Source organism: Maylandia zebra, linkage group LG18 (genome assembly GCF_041146795.1).
Source record: "Maylandia zebra isolate NMK-2024a linkage group LG18, Mzebra_GT3a, whole genome shotgun sequence".
Taxonomy (NCBI): domain Eukaryota; kingdom Metazoa; phylum Chordata; class Actinopteri; order Cichliformes; family Cichlidae; genus Maylandia; species Maylandia zebra.
The window spans coordinates 10,497,993-10,524,332 of record NC_135184.1 but is presented as its reverse complement, the minus strand read 5'-3'; the positions used below and the strand labels follow the sequence as shown (position 1 = coordinate 10,524,332).

The 26,340-nt window shown below is 38.0% G+C and overlaps 1 protein-coding gene across 7 annotated transcripts in view; it reads right to left on the bottom strand.

The window, feature by feature from the left end:
• The window catches only part of piezo2b (piezo-type mechanosensitive ion channel component 2b), an 89,806-nt gene that overhangs the window by 22,375 nt on the left and 41,091 nt on the right, over positions 1–26,340 (bottom strand). For all 7 annotated transcript variants that reach the window (XM_076876314.1, XM_076876319.1, XM_076876315.1 and 4 more), the window contains 20 exons: positions 26,009–26,245; positions 25,193–25,313; positions 24,633–24,826; positions 23,179–23,327; positions 21,794–21,967; positions 18,582–18,868; positions 16,409–16,569; positions 14,686–14,862; positions 13,815–13,937; positions 12,280–12,480; positions 11,678–11,882; positions 10,531–10,617; positions 9,909–10,074; positions 6,293–6,536; positions 5,992–6,094; positions 5,355–5,511; positions 5,089–5,178; positions 2,825–2,946; positions 2,532–2,600; positions 1,268–1,374 (listed from right to left, as the gene is read on the bottom strand). In XM_076876314.1, coding sequence (XP_076732429.1) covers positions 1,268–1,374; positions 2,532–2,600; positions 2,825–2,946; positions 5,089–5,178; positions 5,355–5,511; positions 5,992–6,094; positions 6,293–6,536; positions 9,909–10,074; positions 10,531–10,617; positions 11,678–11,882; positions 12,280–12,480; positions 13,815–13,937; positions 14,686–14,862; positions 16,409–16,569; positions 18,582–18,868; positions 21,794–21,967; positions 23,179–23,327; positions 24,633–24,826; positions 25,193–25,313; positions 26,009–26,245 — 3,174 coding nt within the window. The remainder of the gene's footprint in view (positions 1–1,267; positions 1,375–2,531; positions 2,601–2,824; positions 2,947–5,088; positions 5,179–5,354; positions 5,512–5,991; positions 6,095–6,292; positions 6,537–9,908; positions 10,075–10,530; positions 10,618–11,677; positions 11,883–12,279; positions 12,481–13,814; positions 13,938–14,685; positions 14,863–16,408; positions 16,570–18,581; positions 18,869–21,793; positions 21,968–23,178; positions 23,328–24,632; positions 24,827–25,192; positions 25,314–26,008; positions 26,246–26,340) is intronic.

Sequence of the window (26,340 nt, the reverse complement as noted above, 5' to 3'; positions counted from 1 at the left end):
CTTGTTCACCCCTTAAGTTAGGAGCCTTTTAATGGTTGGATGACTCATAGGCCAGTGTTAAGTGGTTTAACAAATGAAAAAGCATTCCTCTAATAAAAATAGTCAGGTAGACAGACTGGACTGAAAATGAGCGAAAAAGAAGTCAATGTCCGAAGAAAACCTTTGGGAAACCTTCAGAAAGCCTGGGCACTTATTGTTCAAATCCACTTTAAAAATGACAGCTCTGGCTGCTTGGAAACAAAATATAAAGAAATAAAGGGTGGCTTAAGACTTTTGCACAGTATCATACATCCCAACTTCTACATTTAACCCAGGAAAACAGGAATGAACAGTACTGTAAGTGTAAAACTCTTTCTAGGTGATATCTTTATATATACTTATTATATTATATATACTTATACTTTATATACTTAATTTTCATTCATCAGTTGGTGTGTTTGTGATAGTGGGAGGGTTACAGACATGAGTTGAGAAAGAGGCCAGAAAAACAGGCTATAGTTGTGGTTACAACATGATGAAGTAGTCTTCCATTGTGTTACATTGTATACACAAATGAAATGTTATGAAGTGTTATGTCTACCTGTGGATGTGAGGACAGAAAAAAAACATTGCTCACTCATACACAGAGGTACGCAGTACTACAAATACTGCTGTATTTCCTCTTTCCAGAATGACACCTTTGTGTTTTAAACTTCATTTGCTTCTCCACTTCTGCTTTAAACATAGTAAATGAGCCAATATGACATCATTCACTATTTTGGCTGTTGCTATTCTGTTTTTTTAAAAAGCAAACATCAGAAGTGATGGGTGGATGTGCTTGAGAAACCGAGGAACCTGCAAACTCATGGAGTAACAAGTTGTCAATCAGAAAGTATACGCTGGTTTATCATCTAATTTATAAATTTTTAAAAAGAGCATCATTCAGCAAGACTTTGAAAATAGTGACTGACATCATAAACTCTTTAGGAAAGTGTTACTGTGTCTATAAATCATGGGAGAAATAGGGTAATTTTCCCATAGACTTCTGTATAATCAGATTTGTTTTTACAATGCGAGGAGCTGCCCCCTACTGGCCATTGCTTTTACGATCCAAGGCAACGTCCACCTTTTACATATAGTTTACTATAGTTGTAAAGAAAAGTAATAGCTTAGAGAAGCCAATTAAAAACTATTTTGTAAAAAAGGACATCCATAACCATGTTCTTCTCCTTAAAATCTCTTTGGGAGAATCACAGCATTTCCCACTCTGAAGCCAAAATATAACCACCTGAAATGCTGACTTCTTTGGTGGATCGTCATCTTTTTTCTCTTCTTCCTCCTCTGCTTCTTCTTCACTGTCAGTTTCAAACAAGTAGTAGTCTCCACTTCTAACCACTGAGGGGCAGAGCGCAAAGCACTGTTACATTCACTCAAACACAGGCTGAAGTCATTTATTGCTTTTATGACATTAAAAAAAAAGCAACAGAAGGTTCTCTTGCTGTAAGGAAGAAACACAACCACATTAAACTCTACATATTTCTCTATCAAACATTTGCATATATCTATGGCTCGTTATGATATAGACGCACTTTTAAGAGGATGAAACCACACGTTAGTAAAATTAACGAAAGTATGAGCAGAAAACACAATGAGGAATGTCTGTTATTCTCATATTTCAGTCGCCCTGGAGTGACTCCAGTCTACAGTAGTTAAGTGTTAGAAGCAATGGGATAGACAAGGCTGACTTATGTCCTTGAACAGAACCGCAGTGGGCAGGAGATGAGGGGAGGATGCTGGGAAATGGAGATGAAACATCAAATGACAAAGAGATAAAATGGAGAAATAATTTGAAAATGTCATGTGGGGGTGGAGTATGATATGAGACATGAGTTCAAAACAAACAGGCAACCGCTGTATTGACTCAGGGAAATGCTGGCTTTTTTTTTTTTTATTTACCACAAACCGACTGTAAAAGCCATAATTTTACATATTTAATCACTGGTCTGATTGCTGTTCTATTTTCTCCTAGGTAATGCCTGTTTGGTGATCATGTCTGCAGGCAAAGAATGAACTAAACCTTCAGCCTTTATTCCAGTACTGAGAATGAAGGCTTGTCAGCTTCATTTCTTTGCTTGAAAATATTTTGCAATGGAGTGATTCTCTACTGTAGGCTCTTTAGGTGAGACCAGCGATGAAGTTTATGTTTTAAACAACGTCAAGTATAAAACCTCCAGACGTTAGTCATTTTCCCTTTCTTCATTGCTTCTATTTAAGGCAACCCTGTGCTGCACTCTTGCTGAGACTGTTACGCTTTTATAAACCTAAGAGTCTCGCCACACTTGCTTTGTAAAGTTACGCAAGAGCTACAGGTAACGGGGATCCTTAAATAGAGACAGAAAAAGATTAAAGTCCGGAGGGAGAAGGCAGATACTATATGATGTTGCCTTTAGAGCCCATGGGCAGTATGGGAATCCTCAGCGTTCTGGTCAAGGACACAAGGGCCAATCAGAGTGGAGGAAGAGAAAAAAGAGGTTTTGGGGGGGTCAACCTACTGGAAGCATGGTCAACCCACGGCCTCCACCACTGCTTTTTTTTGGTCTTGGCTTTCGTTGGCTGTGCTCCTAAAATTTCACAAATACATCAGTGCAACATTTAATAAGAAATTCAGTTCTGTAAACTTCAAGACACAAATCTAGTATGTGAAGCTTTTTATTTAGTTCCAATGCTAATATAAATGACACTATTATAGACATTCTGTTCTTCTTATAAACGATCATGAACGCCCACCCTCCTTGAGTAATACCAAAACTCATAGTATTTCTACACCCAGCAGGCTTTGTCATACCATCATCATCATCCTCTTCGGGCGGGACTATCGTCTGTCCATCTCCAGAATGTTGAGCCAGGCTCAGCATCTTCTCCTTGCCCCGCTTAAACTTTTGCTGCCTCAACTTAATGCGCTCCATCCTGATTAGATCAAAGAGAAGGTGACGAGACACAAAGAATCGACACAGAGGAACAGCGTAACAGACTGACCATAAACACCTCCGGGCTTCATGTGGAAATTACTGTACGTTACGTAACAATGGAGTGCTCATTAGAGAGGGCGAGTGGACATCATCAGAGCTTGTGAGTAACCCCTGAGTTACTATGAGTGGTGGAAATACATTGGCTTGATGAAGTAGAGCAGGTTTCTGGGAAACAATGATGAAACTGAGCCAGGAGACACTTTGAGTCAAGTTTTTCTGCATCATGTTTACCTTGGTGTGAGATAAATTAGAGGGGGCCTAATAAAAGACGCTCAAAATCATGAAACAGACATAACTGTGTTTTAGTTTAACTCAGTGTTTAGTGATATTTTGCATTTATGTATTGTCGGCAAAAACAATACAAGACCTGGTGCCGCTAAAGTCACTCAACTAAACTTAATTCTCATATAAAACGAATTAAACACACATATTTGAGTCGCTATGTTGCACTGCAAGACACGCTTTTCATCATTACCCTGAGTGCTCCGACTGACACCCTCACCTTCCACATCTACTCTGCCTCCTCTCTCAGCTCTTGATATTTCTCAAGCTTTTTGTGTTCCTTCTTTCTGATGTTGCTATCATTTGGTGTAGCTACATATATCACTGCAACCTTCTTCATCTATGTCCGGTTGGTTAGCTATCACCAGTTTGTCCATCTGTATGTGGAAGTCCAATGGGATCTGAGCTTCTGAGGGGGTTCATAGGCCTGAACCTGCTGAGCCAGATGGTTAACAAGTAACAAAGAGAGGGAAGGGAGCTAGAACTCAGGGGATTGTACTACCACAAAGTAAGATTCTGATTCTGATTGAAGGCATCAAAGACAGCTACAAGTACCTTGGAATCCCACAGGCAAATGGGAACCAAGAAGCGCTCACAAGAAAAACTGCAACCACTTAATACCTGCACAGAGTAAGGCAAGTCCCGAGGAGTCAGCTGAATGGGAAGAGCAAGATCCGGGCAATCAACACCTACGGCCTGCCGGTTGTCAGATACCCTGCTGGGTTAATAAGCTAGTCAAAGGAGGAGATAGAAGCTACTGACATCAAGTCAAGGAAGCTCCTTACCATGCATAGAGGGTTTCACCCAAAGACCAGCATCCTGAGACTGGACGCTAAGTGGAAGGAAGACGGCTGAAGACTAGTGAGTGTCAGAACTACTATCCAGGATGAAACAACACAGATCCATGAGTACTTCAGGGAGATGGCCACAACTCATCATGTGCTTGGTGAATACGTCAGTCAGCAGAAACCAGAAAACGCATGTACCACCAACAGATAGAAGAAGTAACTGATATAGAAAAATCCCACCAATGGCTGGAAAAAGCCCAACAGAAAGACAGCATAAAGGCACAAATCATGGAAACACAGGAACAAGCTCTAGGTACAAGTTCATTAGAGAATGGGATCTATCACACCAGAGAAGACCCCAGGTGCAAGCTGTGCATAGAGGCCCCTGAGACAATTCATCACAGCAGAAGTGAAGATGTTTCTCCAACCTTCTGTTATCCAATTTTGGTGAGCCTGGGCAAATTATAACCTCAGTTTCCTGTTCTTAGCTTCCCAAAGTGGCACCACATTTGGCCTTCTGTAACCAAGTCGCTTCAAGATTTGACCTGTTATGCATTCTGAGATGTTCTTCTGCATACCTTAATTATAATGTGGAGTAATTCAGTTACTGTTGAGTTAACGAACAGGTGTATCTAGTAAAATGACCAGTGGGTATATATTTGCACCCAAGTGCCACGATGAAGCAAGGCAGGAAGTAGTAAAATAAAAAATTTTTTCAAGGAATGTAAGGATAGATTTCAGATAAGAGGAAAGAAAAGCAGCTAATTATAGCAACTACTGGGTAGAAATTCTGATTTAATTTAAAGAAAATTAAAAGAAAATTAAATTTCATGATTAAAAAAAAAATCCTTCACTTGTCACTGGTTTTGCTTTTTTCTTGTGCAGACAACTGCAGAGCAGTTACGTGTCTTAGGAAAATAATCACTTTTCCATTCAGCGTTGGCTCAAAAGACAGTGACATCACAGACACATCATTTCATCAGAGGAAGGTTAAATGTTTGGAGTCTCACTGTCTCTTCAGCTGCTCCACGGACTTGCGCTCCTCCTCCAGTCTGGCTCTCACTGCCTTCACTATAGTTGCTTGGAAAAGCTCTGCACCTCTGAAAAACACAGAAAGACATTAGGAAAACATTTTGTTTGGTACGCCTGTATTTGTCAGGTAGAAAAGTTAATGCTTTGAGAAGAAATTTTAATACACGAGCACTGGTCTTGAATAAATCAAACCTGTATTTCTAATTAAATTGACTCCATGTAGCTGTCTCACTCAGTTAAATACCTGGAAGCGAGGATCTGTGATGCTCTGATATCTGCCACCACATGTAGAAAGTAGTAACTCATGAAGACTCGTCTCTGCAAGAGCAGGAAAGCAAAGCAGATACTGTCCCAGATGATGCCGGCCTCATTGCTTGGCACCTCACAAATATCCTTAGCATCTGGAATTCACATACAACACAGCCATATTTATTAATCAGGCACAACATTACAACAACTGACAGGTGGCGTGATTAACACTGATTATCTCCTCGTCATGGCACCTGTTAGTGGGTGAGCTACATCAGGGAGCAAGTGACATCAAAGTTAATTTGTTAGAAGTGGGAAAAATGCAGACAGTGTACACCCTTTCATGGAAACCTGTTTCAGCAGGATAATTCACCCTACCATGAAGCAAAAAATGGTTCAGGAATGGATTGATGAGCACAACAAGTTTAAGGTTTTGACTTGGCTTCCAAAATTCCCACATCTCAATCCAATACAGTATTTTTGGGATGTGTTGGACAAACAAGTGCCATCCGTGGAGGCTTGGATGGGACTTGGATTTTTAAATTATTATTAACTAAGTTATAGGATTATACCTGCAAGTTGTTCATGAAAGTTAAAGGAATGAAATTTGAGTCAATTCACCCTCTGCTTACTTGTATTTATGTCGTAGCCCTTGATGGTGCATGCCAGACTGAACACCTGGATTAACCAGCAGTGGTCCTGTAGCAGTTGGTTGATGTACCCACAAGCCAGGATCTAAAAACAATGTTGCTTTATTACACACTATAAATATTGCATTTTAACTGTCAACATATCAGTTAAAACTTCACATTTGTATTGCTTTGTAAATACTATGCAGATAATGTTTTCAAATCTCAGCGGTTTATCGCTTTTTATGTTGAATATATAGATGATGATAATGGTATTATAATCAGTTTGTCATAGATTACTTACAGATAAAATGTTTTTCATAGTAATCACAAAGATGTTGTAGGCAATCAGGAAGTCCCAGTAGTGGAGGATCTTTCTGATTGGCTTCAGCAACAGGTCTCCACCAAAGAGCAGGAAGTAGAAGCAGGCCACCAAGTAACCCATACAGAAGACGCTGATACGTGTGGTTCCAGTGATGAAGATGATAGTGAGGACAAACCAGAAAAGGTAGCTGAACATGATAACTTTTAGCATGTCCAGGTAGGACCTAGAAATAGAGAAAAACAGTTTTTGTAAATGAAAAGACAAACAAGTGTCTGGTAGTTTTGAGAATAAGGATCCTTTCAAAAGCAGCACAGTGGCAGCTCCAAATGTGAATGAAAATTCCTAACCTCCGCAAAAACAAATAAATAAACAGAGAGATCAAATATGACATCCCAACATGGAGTCATGTGAAAATGAAAGTGCATCCTCTTTCATCTGGTGACTATCAGGTTCTAACATTAGGCAAATACAACCTCAAATGAACAGCAACACATGACATATCACAGTGTCATTATTATTTATATAACAAGAGCTTTAGCATGTTAAATGTTTATAACATTATAATTAGAAAACTGACTCTGTCCACCAGCTAAAGGTTGGCTGAAATTGGGTCGAGCATGTGAACAATGACCCCAAAAACAGCCGTCTTGGTTGACATGCCTCTGCAACGTCGCATAGAGACCTGGGGTGATGCCTCTGGATTGCTAGACTGAGGTAGTGGGTCCCATCTTGCTCCAGCTTTAGAGGGGATCACACTACTTGCTGATGATGAGCACAAAGAGTGAAGCTGTCATAGATACAAACAGCAGAAATGAGCTTTCTCCAAAGAGTAGTTGGTCTCTCCCTTTGAGATTGAGTGACATAATATTGAACCTCCCAAATTAATCTAGTTACATATATTTTTCTAGATCCAGGGACTCGATTCATAGTTGTTTTGGAACTCATTTTCAGTGCAGGTGGGCGTATAAAGTCTTGGACTGCTTTTATTTATATTCTGAAATCATTAGAATTCTGCTTGGAAAAAAAGTTAAAAAAATAAAATCCTGGGCAATTAAATGTAATTAGCAAAACAGTCGTTACTCTGTGTTCAACAACTAGCGTTTTTCAACAATTTTCAATCATGTCTCAAAATGTCATCTTGTGTGGACTTATTTGAGCACTTTAATTCTCAAATAAATCCATAGAGTAAGACGTATATTTACACAAGGCCTGTTGCTGTCATGAAAAAGCAATGAGGGAGGTGGATGTAGTTGATGAGCTGATTTTAATCCCCATGGACCCCAGCTAGCTGCTATTACAGGTTAGGGTACATGTTTACCACATAGCAAAAGTCAAAAGAGAATTATCTGCTCATCATTCACAATTAGGGTATCACTTAATGTCACTTAGAATCTGATCAATGAATAGGAATGAGAGCTGTAACCCGATCCTTTCGCTCAGCACAGGTACACTGCTGCATGTCTTGCGCGTCTCTAACATGCTAGGCGCATGTCTATGGCTCCATGTGAAAGGCTGACGATATGATGCGCAGAGTGGAAACATGAGATGTAGCGTGCATTAATTTCAGATACATGGGGCCACAGTAACAGCTTCAACTCTTTAGAAAGCAGCTCTGATGAAGTGGGTTTGGATGGGACGATGCGTTGAAGGGCCGGAACAGCTGAGTGAGTGTCCTTCTTCATCAGGGGGAGAAAATACCTTTTCCATACTTAAAAGCTATTTATTGAGTTAGAGTACAAGGAAAAAGCGTCTGAGTCGGGGAGTGACGGACAGAGTGTTTTTGTGGATTATGGATTTCTCCCCCCACCCCGTATCCGTAATTCGATTCTGGAGGGAAACGATGGAATAAGTGCAGAGCTGCTGTGGCATGGACAGACGGGCTGTACAGCTCTCTCTCTTGCACTACTAGTGCTTGTTGATGGACACAGAGTGCGTTAATAAAAGACTTGTCCACTTTGCACACCAAAACAGTGGAATCTGAAGAGCACATAATCAATGAGTGTGGACAGGTCAGGATGCTCTTGCTGTCTTTTTAACTCGCGCCCTCTTCCCCTCAACATCCTGCGTTCACTCTTTATGTGCAAAGTCAGTATCCAGATCAGGCGAGTTTCTAAATTATGTATACAGCATGTATTTAATAACATCCCTCACTAAACCTCTGACGTGAGCTACTGTCAGCTGTTTTTTTTCTTACCTTTATTTTTCTGGGATAAAGTATTTGCTGACTGAGAACGTTCTTATTCAGCACCATCCCACTTAAGATTTCTGCAGTTACACAGTTTGCAGCCAAGCACAACAACAGTTTTCTTCAGAGCACACCTCTGACAACGCAAATGGAGGAAAAGGGGGGTGTTCAGCCTGTTTGTTGATCTATTTTGTCAGCTTGTGAAGCAGGACATGCCAGAAAAAGTCTGAAAACCAGTGCTGTAAGAGATGCAATTGTGTTATTGCAATGGGAATGTGAAAACTTCAATCTGCGGATTGTTTAGTATCCATAATTTAGTAATTCCAAAGTTGTCTCAAGTCATATACTTCTGGGGCAATAATTGCAGAGTGAGACAAACAAGGTAACAAAGTAAAACAAGAACCAACTGGAGATGTCACGAGAGTGGGTCACACACAAAAAAGCAAAGAGAATTGGAGACATGGAAAAAAAACACTGAAAATGCATTAAAGAAATAATTACAATTAATCCGTCAATCACACACATGTACATACATAACTGCAAGTACACATGTGTTGTGCTGGACTATTCACTACAAGCAATTTGAGTTTAATGTTTAGCTGAGAGATATATATTAGGCTTTATAAAGATAGAGACAACAGGGAGACAGAAAGGAAATTAGGGACAAAGACAGTAGGTCCTGAGTAGAAATAAATTATGGATACTAAAATAACCAAATGGGTTTTTCTTTAATGTTGAAGCCTGTTATACATTTCTAAAACCAATTTTTGACTGTAAAATACTTTCAAAAAGCTTTAAATACATATACTTAGCTTTTAACAGCTCCACTTGTGTGGAGCACATTTCAGTTTTGTATCTGACATCATAGATAGGCACCCAACATCATTAAGCATCAATTAGACTGGCTACTTCACTTCCTTTCCATTTCAGCATGTTGACCTCTGTCTTAATGGCGGCTGAGCCATGCAATAGCCACAAAATGATGAAAAGAGAATCTAATGTAAAATATATTTCAGAAACTGGAAATCATTTAAAAAGGTACATACAGCAATACACTTTATCCATGTAGGACTAATAGAAATACACAAGGCCACAAGGCCAACCACTGTAGTGAACAAAGCTTTGAATCAAGGATCCAGCACCAGTGCTGCCACACTAACTCACATGGCAAAAAAATGTCCTAATACACAGTATGTTGAAATAAATGTATCAAAACAATACTAAGAGTTGCACCAGCACTTAGCTGCATTTTGTAGTATACAATACAGCATGTTTTCTGGCCACAATTCTCTGCCTCAGCTACATGTACAGAACATTTTAAGGCATACTACTTTCAGTAAGTACTACTGCAGCAGTTCTTACTGAAAGCAAAATGAAAGTATATCTAATTTGGAGTGTTATCTGTGGTACCTGCAGTGGATAAAGTCGGGCACAGGGTTGTGGACGCTGAAGGAAGCTGCATCCAGGTCTCTGCAGATCTCTACATTGTCACCGGCCATGAGGCGGACAGCTGCCTTGTTCTCATCGTCAAAGACCTGCCTCTGGAGGGAGGCGCAGAGGAGCAACATGAAGTCATCTAAAAGAGAAGAGGAGATGAAAGCGTTTCTATTTGTGGAATCAGTGTTAAATCTTCATAAGATAAAACAATCATTTGATTTTGCCTGTGACGGTACATTTGCTTTACTGTATTCAACTCTCAAATTTTAAAAGTTAGCTTAGTTATTTAGAGACTGCAGACAGACGGTCGAAGTCGAAAGTTTGTTTGCACTTTTTTAAACACCACTAGATGTGTTTGAGTGCTTTATTTACTAGTTACTTTATACATTATAATTTTAACACAAAATTATGTCATGTTGGAGTTTAAACCACGAACTATTGTAATAACAAAATGCTTCTGATATACTAATATATTAGTAAGAATAATCCACTAATATGATTAATCGCATGAAGATTTACATGCATGTTTCTAACTTCTAATGAAGGATTTTCATTTATTCTTCAAAGAAATTTTCTCTTTAACTATAAAACTCACAGATGAGGAATAAAGGATTGGGCCTGCTGCGGAAATCTGGAATATAGAGCCACTTGACCACATTGTCATTTTCTGTCCAGGGATAACCTGAAAAGAAAACATTATCATCAGACATATGTAAGAACATCATAAAAATATCACGCTTCGCTTTGAAGAACCGCAAAAGAATGGAGCCATGACATGTTAACGGATTAAAAAAAGAAAAAAAAAGTGCATCATAAACATGAAGAGAACACCTTTTACGTGTGGACAGTTTTTGTAATTACATGAAAAACAGCCTTAATTTATCTCTGAAACAATAATGAACTGACTTTTAACTTACATTATTTAAACCATTACATACCCTTCATTTAATGAGTAATTAAATCCGATGGTAACGCTTTATTCTACAGAGTGATTTTGTTTATTTATTTATTTCTTTTTGTGCTGCAGCCTGGCATTGCTTCCAGCTGATGGGATGGAGAGACTTACTCAGTAATAAAATAAAAATATCCCAACTCGCTATGGTTTTGTTTTACAGTTTGCATGAAAATAATAGACATTTTTACAGTTTAATGCAGGGTAACTGCATTACACTGTGGTGCTCATTGTCAGTGCTAGGTTACATTAGGTTTAGTGTATCAATTTAAAATAAGCTGATGATCCTGATTAGATTCACTCATCAGCGTATAAACTTTATACGATCTTTATACAGTTTTTAAGCTTTATAGCTCATGTAAAGTTTGTTTATTCTTGTTGAGTTCAGTTGGATTCCTAAATCCACAAACAGCAGTAATTCTCAGAGCAGCAGCAGAAAATGTTATCTGATCACAGCCTGTATGCAAAGAAAACAAATCTACTTCAAATTTCTAAGCGATTCTCTTCCCCACACTTCACTACTTCGCAAATTCCACTTTAACTCCTGAATACAAGCAAAGACAAATCTGCACAGTAAAAATTTCCTGTCTTCCTGGTGCCTGAAAAATTTTGCTCACCTACTTCACCATGGTGATATGGTGATGAGATAGATAAGCATCTTGGAGAATCAGTCAGTTATCTGGACCAGACACATTGTTAAGAATGGCTTCTACGAGGAAATTAATCAGCTTTTGACTCACCAAGTGTCTGTTTATTGTGAGTGCAATCTGGCACATTTGATTACACAAACCTTTACAGGCTGCAGGTGGGATCCCGATGCAGACGAAGTACTGAACAGTAAGCATGCATGCCAGAAAGCAGCAGTACTTGGGCCAAATCTCAGCAATGGCTTTCCTTCTACGTCTGTACAGCACCGCTATTAAGGCAAAAGCATGAAGCATGGCATAGAAGTCCATACGCTGCCCTATGACGTTGACGACCAACAGCAGGCAAGTCTAAGGGAAACACAAGAGGAGTGTACATGAAGCAGTGTAGCACAGTACACATTTTAATAATGGGTTGCATTTATAGAGCGCTTTTCGAGAACCTTAAAGCGCTGTACAATTCCATTATTCATTCACTCTCACATTCACACACTGGTGGAGGCAAGCTACAGTTGTAGCCAGAGCTGCCCTGGGGCAGACTGACAGAAGTGAGGCTGCTATATCGCGCCATTGGCCCCTCTGGCCATCACCAGTAGGTGGTGGGTGAAGTGTCTTGCCCAAGGACACAACGACCGAGACTGTCCAAGCTGGAGCTCGAACCGGCAACCTTCCGATTACAAGACGAACTGCCAACTCTTGAGCCACGATCGCCCCAATTTAACTATTTCTACTTCATTATGCCACCTACCTCAAGTCCAAACTTGTAGAAGAAATAGTTGATGAAGTATTTGATGAAGCAGACAATGTTGATGTCCAGGTGCTGTCGTGTGATGTCATGAAAGATAATCCTGGCAGCGGGAGGTGACAATTTGTTCCTCAGTCTGAAGTATTTCTGATGGCGGTAGATGGTTACCTCCAATGCTAACAGAGCCAGCATCCAGAAGTTGTTCTGCTCAGATGGTCGGAAGAGAAAATTCCCCAAAATGCTTAGTTTTTATAAACTGTGTTTTTATAATATAGTTTTAAAAAATATTTAAATGTGATTAAATGGGCTGAGGATTACGACGGGTTGGGGAGTATCCAGAGAGCAACTTTAACATTGCTGGTTTTACTCATTTAAAGGACAAAAACTGCAGAATAGTCCCAGTTATTGGCAACATTTGATTGGCACTTCATATTTTCACAAGGTCAAGTGAATTACATTAAACTACTAAAAGTGTGAAGAAAACAAAAACACAAACCCGACTTACAAGACTGCAATCAAGATGTGATTTGCTGTATCCCTAGTGACTGATTTCAGTACTGCACATTGAAACAATTACAAAGAAAATCTAATAAGAAATTCCCTTTTGCTCTTAGACAGTGGAGATGAAACCACACGGAGGGATGATCTGAATCCCAGTCTGGCTTTTCATTATGCCAACAAACACATAATGAGATGTTTCAATATGAAAACCACTGCTAACTAAATAAAATAGAAATTCTAAGTATTCAGAGTCTGAGATCTCACAAGTATTAAGTTCCCCTAAAAGGTCCAGGGGATGGGGAAAGATACTCACAAAAGAATCTTACAAATATTCCTCCTAACTGTCAAACATATAACTCATCATCTACATAAGACTTCCGTACAAAGGTGAGCTCTACAACCCGTTGAATTACAGTTAAGCACCAGGCCTGCTGTCTGTGGCAGCCTGTAGTTGAAAACCTTTGCTATGAACTGTTATCACTCAATATTAGCTTTTTTTAAATACATTTTTTATACATTTTGTTTATTTTAAAAATCCAAAAATCTTGTGTTCATCTCACTGAATAAAACACAGATCACCTCCTTCCCTGTACAGAGATTTGGAGGTGTGGGTGAAACAGAGTGACACTCGGCAGGTGACACAGGAAAGTAAAGAAAAATAATTACACAGTCTGTTTTCTTAGGAATGTATTGCAGTGGAATATTTATTTGTTCTTTTTTCAGTTGACTGCATTTTGTGGAATTTTGATATTATTTCAAATTAAATACTGACTTTAAACAGCCAAATAGCACTAGGTCGGTGATGTGTTAAACATCTCATATTTGACTGAATTACCCAAATCTGCATGAATTAAACATGAAATAGAGATTACTGCTGACATAAAAGTTAATAATAATTAAAAAAAAAAACGCATTACAATTTTCCTGTAAACACGGTAGTTCTAAATTCATAATTGCTCTATAAATAATAAAGAATAAAGAGTCTAATAGGCAGTGTATAACAACGATAAAAGAACTGTGGTTCATTTCGACCTTACCCTCAGGTAGCCCAGCAGGTCGTCATACTTCCTGAGGCCCACCCAGTTGGCTGGATCCACTCTTCCATCATACAACAAAGATTCTGGTAACATTAAACTCTTATTTGTTGAGTTTCTGCATAACTGTGGACAAAAACACAATGGGTCAGTTTTCCAGTCTAGTAGAATTAAAAACTAGGCCTAAAGTAGGAATTATGTTTTCATCAAACATGGTCAAAGTTTCAAATATCGAGTTCCGTAAGAGTAAGTCGCTATGAGGCAAAATTTCAGGCTGCTCTAAACGCTAATTTTAAGAAAGACTTTTTCTACCCTTGGCTCTGAATGATGTCAGAGAGAGCAGATATAGCCTATTTTGGTCATTTCAGACACACTGCTTTGGTTGTAACCATTGAAGTCCCACCAACCTGTAATTTAAACTTTCTTTTTATAAGGGTCAGACAATGGGAAGACACCTAGCTCAAAGGCAGAGGATCTAAAACAACTTGTTGTTTCAGATCTCCTGGAATGGATGAAGTTAGTAGCTCATCTAAGGTGAGTATACGATAAACAAGGCTTATTTGATCTGTAAATCATCCAAAGCTTTACTAGAAGAATCCAAGAATAAAAAAATATGGAGCTTCAAAGAACCATAGTACTTTAATTCAAATCTTGGAAACTAGCAGTAAGGCTTTTTGTCTCTTTTGGAATGCAAACATTTTATTCCAGAGTTTTTATGCCCAACGCCAACAAAAATCATGACATAAAGCAGGCGCACATCAATCAAAATCAAGAGAATCTACAAAAAATCTGGCTTTAATTAAGGATAATAGGGACAATGCTAAAGAACAGCATGTATTCTATACAACTTTGGTTGAGAAGCATTAATATTTACCAAAGTGCAGTTCTTGGAGTACTTGCTGGGATCTATTAAGTCCAGCTGGTACAACATTTTACATACAATGATGACACACGTCCAGACAGTGCAAACACTAGAGGCAAGGGGCCGGTACTGGCTGTACGGCAGTGCAAACGCCCAGGATGCAAGGAACACATAGTTGAACAAAGACACCTGGACAAAAGACAATAGATGTGATGAGGACAAAAAAACTTTGTCATTCATACCTCTTTTCCACAGCTACGGCTATAAATTTTTAACAATACACACACACACACACACACACACACACACACACACACACACACACACACACACACACACACACACACATTGTACACTGAAAAGAAAACAGGTGTAAATCAGTGATGATTGAAAAATTCACTGAACCAGCAGCAAAAGAAGATCAAAACTACGCTTCATGTTTGATAAACATCGTCATTAATTCCCTCTTACTTTTGCTGCCAACACAATTGTGCACAGCGTTGTCGCTCGCTGTTTCGCCTCCGACAAGAAAGGCTCATTTCTGCTGTTCAATACCGAAGAAATGCAAACTTTTTAAAAGTATGACAAATTGCAAAACGCTTAGCTGTGTCTCCAATAAAACCTCTTTAACATTGCTCTGTTTCACTTCAGCAGCATCAGGTAATGTTCATATGTTGATTCATGGTTTTCTTCCGTTTTTGATCTACTGCAGAATAATTTATTTGATATAAAAAGTCAGGCCAGGAAAATCTCCTTCATATTTTTCAGTTACTTCGACACAAAGACATCTGCTGTGATGCTCCCACCTCTTATTAAGTCTCACAAGTGTCAGCTTTGTATACATAGATATAAAAATAAGCATATGTACTGATAATTTATCAGAATTATAATATTTCTGACTGTCTCAGTCAAAATTGGGACCTTGGGAATTGGAATCGAATCGATAAAAGAAACCGATCGATACCCAGTCCTGACACTGACACTATACTGTGTCATCATTTATTTATCAAAAACTAATCTAAAAAGCAGTGACCCAGTAAAAACCTGACCTACATGAATTCCTATGAGTGGGCTAAAATTCCTCCACAATGACGTGGGAAGCTGATGAAGCCAGATAGAAAATGATTACTGTACTTTAAGTTATTCAGGAGGCTCTCTAAGCTACCGAATAATGGGGTGTACTGTTTTAATACACGGTTTTTTATTTTGGATTAACTTTTGTTAAATTAATAATGACACTATTTTTTAGCTTATCTTTTTACTATGACTGTAAAGACTGTCAAATGAGTTTTCATAAGACTGGTATGGTTCATGTGTAAACTCAAAAAATCTCAGACTCTTCTTTACATCTCCAAAGTGTAGAAGCTGTTACAATTCTCCAGAATCCCCCACACTATTATTTGGCTTGTATGCGATATAGTAAACAGTTCAATTTAGATTAGTGCTGAACGACATCAGCTTTATTTGTGTATCTGAGAAGTAATCACACTAAAATAGCAGCGCCTCTACAGGATATACTGCGGAGTGCTAACAAAGGCAGGAAAGAGAAGATGGGACCCAAGTAAAAGCAGTTATAAACAGTACTCAGTTTTAGCACCAACAGGAAGGGAAACACATTACCACCTGTGGTGTTTGATATGAAAGCTGACCAAATAAAATAAAATATGACTTTCAGGCAGGTTTAAGTTTGTCTTGCTGCAGGTACAAAAGTAAGTCAATTCTTCAGCTTTCATACCTCTTTGATAGCAACCATGACAACGTAGCAGGAAACGATCTTGATGATATGGATCTCCAGTAACCACCAAATGAACAACTGCAGTTTGTGGAAATACTCCAGGAACTTGAGGAAGAGCACTGTCAGACGGTCAACCACAAGGTGCCATTTATTCTTCAGGTCTGAGGAAAAAGAGACAAAAACCAGACACGTTTAAATGGGAAAGTGACAAGACTGAAGAGGTGCAAACGGAAAGTGTTTAAAAACGAATATCCCTGTTACTTCTATTTTTCACCTGCAAGTTTGTCAACTTAAGCTGGGAGATTGCACAAGCTTCACTTCAGGACAACGTTAGCTGCCATTCCACATGTTTGTAATTTTCTACAGTTCATTCAGAAATGAAAGGCAGATATACAGTTCCTTCTTTATAGCCCTTTATATATATATATGTAATTGATGCAGCTGTGGTATTTTTAGAGTCAACCCCTCTATTGATTAAAAATAAATCAATCAATACAGATTCATGTTAGATTAATATGAAGCTAATAATGCATATTAATCTAACAAATTTAAAGAATGTTTGATATCAAAGTAAAAAAGTAAAGAAAATAGAGCTTTTACTCACTAATACCTTGCTGTAAATATTTAATTAAGCCTAAAACAATTACTCCTCCACTTCATTAGTCTGTTTACAGACGAAGAGTAAACTATTAGAAACTAAATTCAAGAAATGTAATTTCAATTTTTTGGTTACTTTATGGTAGCAAACACGTGTTTCATATTAATTCTGAAGCTGCTACAGGATTGTTAACATCATTTTTTCCAATATTAAAGTTTTGAAGTTTGATGAGAATGAGCTTAAAAAATGTATTAACAAGCAAATTCCAAACTGCTGTTTTATTTAGCTGAGAAACAGGACTTTATAATTTGTTTCATATTCCCATAAAAACCACTATATTGTGGTAGAGCCTGTATACGTTTACAAAATCCATATTATCTCAGGCTTTAATAGAGGCCCCATTGTTTGGCTAAGAAACTCTGAGAGAATATACCTCGTACAGCCCACAACTCATTATAAACTAAGAGGCCCTGCAGGGCCGCAGGGTTGTGTTTTATCACCCATTTTATTTTCTGTGCATGCAAACAACATTTTCATTCAAGACTGTCTGTGTAAATATGCTAGTAATGCAGCTTTGGTCGGCCTTAGCAGGAGGGTAAAAGCAGGCGCTTGAGCTATGTGCTGTGTCGTAATGCAAGATAAATCGGCTGAAAACAAAAAACCTGCAGTACAACTGCTTTTACAAATTCTGCAGCAGTGGCTGGCTGGTGTGAGCGTAGGCAGAAGATACCAGGGCGGCAGCACAGAGCTTTGACCTTTAAAGACCACAATGAACTTGAGAGCAAACTGAAAAACTAGAGGCTTAGCACTAAATGCATGATGCATGACTCGTGCGCTGGCTAGGTTTTTATTACCATCGCACGTATGTCTATGACAGCTACTTGCAATCAGCATGATATTAATGTGCCATTTCCTTTTATAAAAAAAGAAACATGCTGCTTTGACAGAAATGTTCCGTCACAAACACAGTTTTGACATTAAAGTTTATGTGGAAACTAATGCTAAAACATAATTATTGCAGTTTTAAATCAAATTTCTAATTTACTGACATACAAACAGAGTGTTATTTTGATTAAGATGTGAAATTAAAATTATTTACTTTCATTCTTGAATAGAAAAATTTGTTTCAGTGGCTTAATGTTTACACTTGATTAATGTCTGACTTAGATATTTCCAAAAACTTTAAAGCTTTCACCCACAATGCAATAGTTTATTAGACCACCAGCCAATGTAAGATGCCCTAATTTAACAGGATTGGTGATTACTAAAAATCATTTTTGTTTTCTGTAATGGTTAATCCACCAATATGAATTTGCTCTTTAATCAAAATTGTATTTTTAATACTAAAGCATAATTGTTGTCGTTAACCATGAACTTCTAAATTAATCGTTTTACATAGAAAATTTTTTAAGACAATAAATTCTAAATGTTTATTAGTGTTTCTATACAGAAAAAAATATTTTAGTAGTTGAATGTTATGCTTGATTAGACAAAAATGAATTAGATCAAGTGAAATATTTCACAGTATTTTTGAAATCACATTTAAGGTCATGGACCCGCCGTGCTGCTCGGTACCTGAGCTCTGCTCTGTGCTCGGCTCCGGCTCGGTCTTCGCACTGCACTGTTGGCTCTCCTCTGTGCTGGACTGCCGTGGGTCAGACAAGCTCCTGGGCTTCTCATTAGTCATGTCAGTGTCATCCATCACCACCACCAGGGCCTGCTCCTTCTCTTTCTCCATATCCCAACCCTCCTGCATGTTCTGCTTTACATGTGTTTCACATTCCTCTCTGAGAAGCATCGCGTCCACCGAGCTGGCACTGAGCATGCTGAGGTCTGGCAGGCTGCCATCCGGGTCCACCAGTCTGAAGACGCGGCAGAAGTTATTACACAAAAACACACACGAACACGCAACCCTGGGCACAGATCTGTATTAATATACATATGAGGACCTTCTGTGACTTACGGATTTTAAATATGATTGCTCCTGTTGTTGTTAAACATTTTATTATTTATCATGTTGTTATGGAACTGTACAATTTCCATATTTTGTGTGTTAACCATAGAGTGTGAATGGTGTGAACCTGACAGGACAGCAGTAATGGTTGTGTTTGTACAGGTTCAGGACTAATGTGTCTTTTTTTGTTTTTATTTCCACTTGCTATCTTCATGCCAGCACTCACTGCTGTTGCTGGTCTGTTTTTATGTCCAAATAATCCATTAAAAAACGTCAAATTATATGTTGTAAATTGTAATTGTGGATCATGTGGCAACTAAATTCAAAACTTCCAATAAAGGCATTATTGGTTCGAGCATGAATACGCTCCTAGATTTGATAATGTTTTTACCCATATTTCCTTTAGGTAAAGGACAAATGGGAAGTGAAGACATATAAAACCCAAAACGAAATATATAAAAATAAACAAAATTATACACAAAAAAAAGACTAGAAACTGTTTGGTAGTAGAGATATAAAAAAAATATATTTAATTCTCAATCCTTTATCGATACAATCCAACCAGCATTTCTTGTGATAAAAATCTTCATAGTTGGTATTTAGTGGATACAAATTTTGGTCACCATTGGGTCATATATGTACATTTGAAGATTATTAATAAATAGTTATGATAACTGTTTAAAAAGGAGGCGACGGGATACATACAGACATATCTACAAGGATATGCTACGATCAATATTGTAAGATAAGAAGAGGTGTTCCTCGTAAGTTTTTCGTCCTAATATTCCATAAATTTATCTGCATCTGATCTTAAACTCGACCAAGACATCAGCACAGTGAACAAAAACCAAATCCCTAAAAACAAACAAAAAAAGAAATCTCTTTTATTATTTTCTAAGGTATTCTGTCCTCATAAGTATATAAATACTTGAAAAATTATACACAAGGTCAAGATGACTGTCAAATGACTCCGATGCAGGATGGGAATCTGCTCGTTCTGCTAACTGAACAACAGAGCAGTGTTTCATCAGGCATTTCAAACTAAAAGCAGTGCACATTCCTGCTGCATTCTTTAAAATAATCCGTGTTGTATTCATGGTGTCTGATCTTTGAGCAGCAGATAAACAACTAAGGGGAGGCTTTAATCCTTCAATGTCTTTTCAGGCAATAATGGAGCCATGTCAAGGTTCAGGTTTGGCTTGCACGGACTGGCTGCATGTCAAGACGAGCATTTTGGTGTTTGGTAGTCACACTTACTTGCTCTGTGGAGTGGGAATTTTTTCTTTGATGCTGCTCAGAACAATATAGTTACACAGAAGTCATCATAAACAGTGAGAAGAGAAACTGACACAAAAACAGGCTGAAACGTCATTTTAAAATGCACGAAAACTGGCTGCAGGACTCCAGTGGTTTGGGGGAGGCGAGCTTTTATAGGAAGGGGGTAATTTTCTGGGGTTCAGTGCATAGATCAGGGTGTGGATCAGTGTAAAGCTAGTGGAGGGGAGCAAGAACTTTTTGCAGTTTTAAACATGCATGAGTAAGTTTGTTGCCTGTCAGAAGTAGAACATTTTTTATTAAAAAACAAAACATAGAAAATCCAAATAAGAGGAGGCTACAGGCAAAATAAAGAAACCCCAAAACCCCAAAAAAGAAAACCAGTCATGTCATGAAAAATACCTGATCTTCAGGTGCAAGATATTTCAGATTCTCAATAAAATACCATCAAAAACAAAGTAAGAGGGGTAAGTCACTGTGGGTGCTGAGGATGTATTGCAAAAGGAAGAAAACGCTAAGATTCAGAGGTGACATGGGATGGTGATTGATGCTACAGAAAGCGAGCAAATACCCACCTATTCATGATTAAATAGACACGCCCATTGACTTTGGCGTGGCTGTGAGTGAAACAGGCGGAGAAGATAGAAAGCAGCAGGTGACGGAGAGAAGCAGAGGGAAGAAGAGCTGAGCAAGTGGTAGCAGAACAACAAAATCCACAAAAACAACGCTAAAGTTAAATGACCCATGCCGCAGACTGTGAAATGTGCATGTTATGACACACAGCTGCACGACACAGCACGCAATGACCGATGAGGTTACAGCGGCCGTATAACAAGGTGTGACATAAAAGCGGATGAACTGGGTTTTACATGCATACTTCGTGAGTAGTGGAAATTTATTGCAATAATTATCTACTAATCAATTTGCACTGGAGTTGTGAAGTACAAAATGTAACAAGCAGAAGTCGGGGTGGGGCGGCACAGCAAACTAAAGACTGACTGATATATCAGATGACCAATATACTGCATTACTGCATGACCGCATGGGCCAATATTTTCCGATATATCAGGCATATCATTTTCATTTACTGGCTGATAAATGAAAATTTAAAAAAGCAAAGAGGAAAAAGGGGAAACACCCTTCAGCGATGTTATGAGTGCAACAGAGGGCACTATTCTCCACAATTAATCCACAATAAAACAAGTTTATTTTTATTCTGCACTATCTTGGTATGAAATTGTAAAAAACTACACATAATAAATGTTAGGGAAATCTGTTTGTGTGCATGAAACAAAGCAAAATACTGACCGATATTTCGGATTTTTAGATCACCAAATATCGGTATTGGTGTCGGTCGGGCTCTACAGCAAACCAAAAGCTTCCAAGTTACAAGGAGAAAAGACACTTAGTTTCAAAGCAAAGAAAATGTACTTACAATGATTCTGAATCACGATAACCCCATAAAACCAAATTTTCTACCATTTCTATATCTAAACAACTTCCCATCACTTTACTGTTGTTATAAGTATGAATTGAAAAAAAGCAGCATGTGTCTCACCTGTAGATAGTGCTCTCTTCTTTAGCCACTACAGCCTGGAGGTCAGTGAGCTGGAGAAAGCGGTCATGGAAATAGTGCAGGTGGAGAATACACGCCAGCAAGAAGGACGTGGGAATGAAAATCCTGATGAACAGCTCGCCCAGCTCAAACTGCTTCAAGCCCAGGGCTTCCAGACTGCATTCACAAACATTTCAAAGGAAACAGAAAACTGTGAGATTAAGCTTAAATCACTCCCAAGGTTACTGTGTGAAGAACTGCTGAAGTTTGGAAGACTGAGCACAGCGAAGCTGAATATTGACTCTGTAGATAAAATCTAATCTATTCATCATCTAATACTACCAGGTGTTTATATAACATTTTGTAATAATTATATGTTGGGGGTTTATTGTGACATCATAGCAATCTACAGTATGACCTTAAACCAAAAGACTTTATTCCGTTTACGTGAAAATGTAAAGAAATTCTCACATAAATGTGACCCTTACCCTTTAAATCACTGTAATTATAGTTAAAGTACTTAAGGTAATTTAGTCAAATTTGCCAACACAGCAAGCGTGACGAGGCACTGGCACCTATGTTTGAGACTGGGAGGTCTGAAAACTAAATCTGAACTTACTCAAACCAAACTCAAAATAAAAATGAAAAAAAAAAATAAATAAATATATAAATAAATAAATAAATATATATATATATATATATATATACATACATATAACCACTAAAATGGTATGTTACAGAAAAACAGTTTAATATCATAGTGCCCCTGGACACAGCTGTCACGACTAATCAGGCACACTGTAACAATATTATTTTCTGTTTATTGGCTTTTAACAACCACATATCAACTATAGTTGATTATATTTGTATGGCTGAGTATATTAACATAATTAAGTATACTACTTGAGGTAGTGTGTAGGTATATTTCTTTAAACAAGAAACAATAGTTTCAGTCTTTCCTGTAGCTTTTTTCATTACTAAAATATGCAGGTTCATCTTCAAGAGCTGTGAGGCAACTATGCTCTATAAATTGGAAGAACAGATACATACTAAAGTAGTTTTACTAGAACTGAACTACTACAATTTGTAATAGATTTTTTAGGTAACATCATGAATATCTACCTATATATCTACTTAAAAGAAATCAAAGAAAATAAGACATCTGTGAATTCAGTTCTAAAATTCTCCTCCATCCCCAACTAAAGCCACTATACATATGCTTTGCTACGCTAGCAGGGCAAAGCTACTAAAATAAACAAAACAAAACAAAAAAGCTCAAGACAAACAGTTGGTTTGATGACTAAGCCATAAGCTGTGCCTCTCTGGGAAACGTAGGCAGTGAATCTGTATCCTGCCGCTCAGACCGGCAGTTGCTCAGTGGCGCTCACCCTTTTTTATCCAGGCCTGTCATGTTACCCCAGGTGTGTATTGACTCTGGAAACTGGAAGGTGTAGACAACTGTAAGAACCAGCATGGTGTACATAACCACCGACATCCAGAAGTACTTCAGGATCCTTCGCCACCACTCGTAGTGCACCTTCATGACAAGAATTAGAAGAGGACATCTGGATTTATGTGACTTCTCAGTCTGCCTCTGGCTGTTGCTGGGAGTTAGGAATACAAAATGTGCTACGAACCTGGAAAGCACATACTTTATGAACTCACTTAACAAATGACAGCAAATTCTGTGTTTGGGAAATTGAATTTGGGACGTTTATGGCATCATATTCATATCTACACTTCAAATATATACTCCAAAAATTATAACAAAACATTAAATATCCTTATTTCACAGGTCACCACATTTGGAAGGCTTCGAAAACAATTATACAGATCACGATTTTAAACATCCCACATATTCCCCAAATGTTAATAATAAATATGTGTTTATACACATAAACAGAAGGCAATTCTTTATAATAAGCACTGTTAGTATGCTTGGCCTTGTATATTTCCCCCCTGTTAAATGCATATGTATTATGGTTTTATATCTTTAGTCCATTGACCTTTTAGCAGAATGAAAATCAATTACATTCCCTAAATTGGAAGAATGTTAAACTGCATCATTTCCATCAAATACAATGACAATACATTTCACTTTACAGTTTATATTAATCCTTTGTTGTGAATTATGTGTCTCATGGTTGTTTAATAAATGCCAAAAACATTTAAAAGTCATTACTGATCCTTATTCCCAAAATACTGATGTTTTGTCAAAGCTGCTGTGACCTTGAAGATGGAGGAGTTTAAGTGTCTCAGAGTTTTGTTTACGAGTAGGGGAAGAGTGGAAATTGAAAACATGATGAGAAATGTACTTTCATCTGAAAGTAACCAGACGACCAGTCCATTTCTTCCTCTCCTTAACCCAAGTAAGATGCTTCTGATGTCTGCACAAACATCCTTGCGCCTTGAGCACCTTTTCTTGTCGCACCTTTATCTTCCAGTCAACTTTCCATTAAGAAGGGTGTCGAAGACCCATATGGAAAACTGTCAAGTTAGCTTCCACATGATCTAGGCTGCCTCTACCGTAGTAGACCAAGATATTAACTTTTTGGATAGTCATTTACTCAAACTTGAAATTTCGTATTTAATAATTTAAGATACTGAATTTCTGATTTTTAAAGCCGTAATCATAAAAATTTTAATATTAAAGGCTTGAAATATTTCACCTTACGTGCTATGAATACACACTGTCATTGTTCACCTTTTGAATTAAATTACAAAAAACAAAAAATAAATAAATGTATCACAATATTCCATTTTTCTGGGATGCACTTGTACATCTCAAATAGAAACGTCAGCATGTTTATTGTCAATCACTTGGCGTCCTTTCGGTGCGTACCTGGTATAGCGCCACACAGGAGAGGAACATCATCATGTAGATGATCTTGTACATGACGATACGTCCCTCAAAGGTGACGATGAAGAACATGCTACCGCAGATGTAGATCCAATATTTGACCATCAGAGCCATCACCATGTTACCAAGGACGTGCATGAGGTCCTGTTCCCCTCCCTCCTCAGACTCCTCTTCCTCTGTAAAAGCAGTTTTGCATTTTTCAGTCTAGTAGACCATATTTGTTTCTGGATTTTCATTTCTAATGAATGAATAAAGGCATATTTTCTTCTTCTTTAAAATTCTTTGGGCCCACCCAAGATCTCCAGTGACATTGCTGATCAGTGTTAAAAGTCTCTATCATAAGTTTTCCAATGCCATTATGTGCTAATTCTAATACTTGTAAGATATATTTGTTCATGTTTTTCATTGTTGTTAACAAAGTTTGTATATTTCCTAAGCATTTTTTAAAATAAGTTTAAGTTTATTGTAACATACGTAAAGAGTTTATAAACTCTTTACGTATATACTACTGTAAGACAACAAAATAATAGCATAGAGCTTACCCTGCTTCTTCTGATCCTCTACATGAACGTCTAAGAGACCAGTGCTGTCTTCCTTTTGTTTTTCTTGTCTCTCTGTAAGCGTCTGTCTCAGCAGTAACCAGAAGGTCAGCATACAAAGGACCTTTTTAAAAAAGACGAGGAGCAAAAAAAACAAAAAGATGAAACAACAAATCACACAGAGTTTACTTTAACTGTGTGGGACCAAAAATACTGATGGTCAAAATAACACAAGAGGATATTCTGTATACTGCATGTAGTAAATCAGACATGAGTTTGTAAACTATACTTGGATTGTCTAAATTTGTCTGCATCAACTCTTTAAATAAACATCATTAGCCATCATTTTTCACCCAGGTGTGAAATACAGTGCAATGCATCTTCACTCTTTAAATTAATAAACACATACGCTCTGCACTACAACAGAAATGTGAGTAATTTAAAAAATACGTTACGGTAATTCCAAGTTTGTGTGTTGCATAAAATCATAAAATCTCATTCCAGACATAATCAGGTCAAGTACAGTAGCTGGAAACCTGAACGCCTTAGAGTTATTCCAACACATGTCAAAACACTAAAACCTGACCTTCTTCAGGAGCACATTGCATAACTACACTGTCTTATATTATTAACCGAGTAGTGGAGAGACACAATTTGTTAGCGAGATTGTTTCAGAATCTTAAAAAATAAAGCTTGGTGCAGCATATGCAGAGTACATGTTAAATCCCTGCACATATTAAACCATATTACGTGGTCAAGATTGCAGGCTGTCAAGCTAAATGTCAGGTTTAGTTGTTTGGCTAATGTGAACTCCCAAACCTTAGATGAAAGTGAGTGGAATGGGTTTTTCTTCTCAACAAAGAAGCCTTTGACTTTGCTGTAATCCATGTCCGGAAAAGTCCAAATGTACTGCAGAACTATCAGCAGGTTGCCGTAGGCCACCATGAAGGGAGACGACAGCATGGCGTAGCGCCTCCGATCACGGACCATCCACAGCAGGCAGGACCAGATGAGGAAGACGAACGTCAGCCAGCTGACGTATGTGATGCTCCACGCCTGGAGACAAACAAATTGGAGAGAAAAATTTACAACAAATGCTGCAGTCATGAATGACTAAGGAAGGCCAAATATGACTACTGCTCGGAAATAGT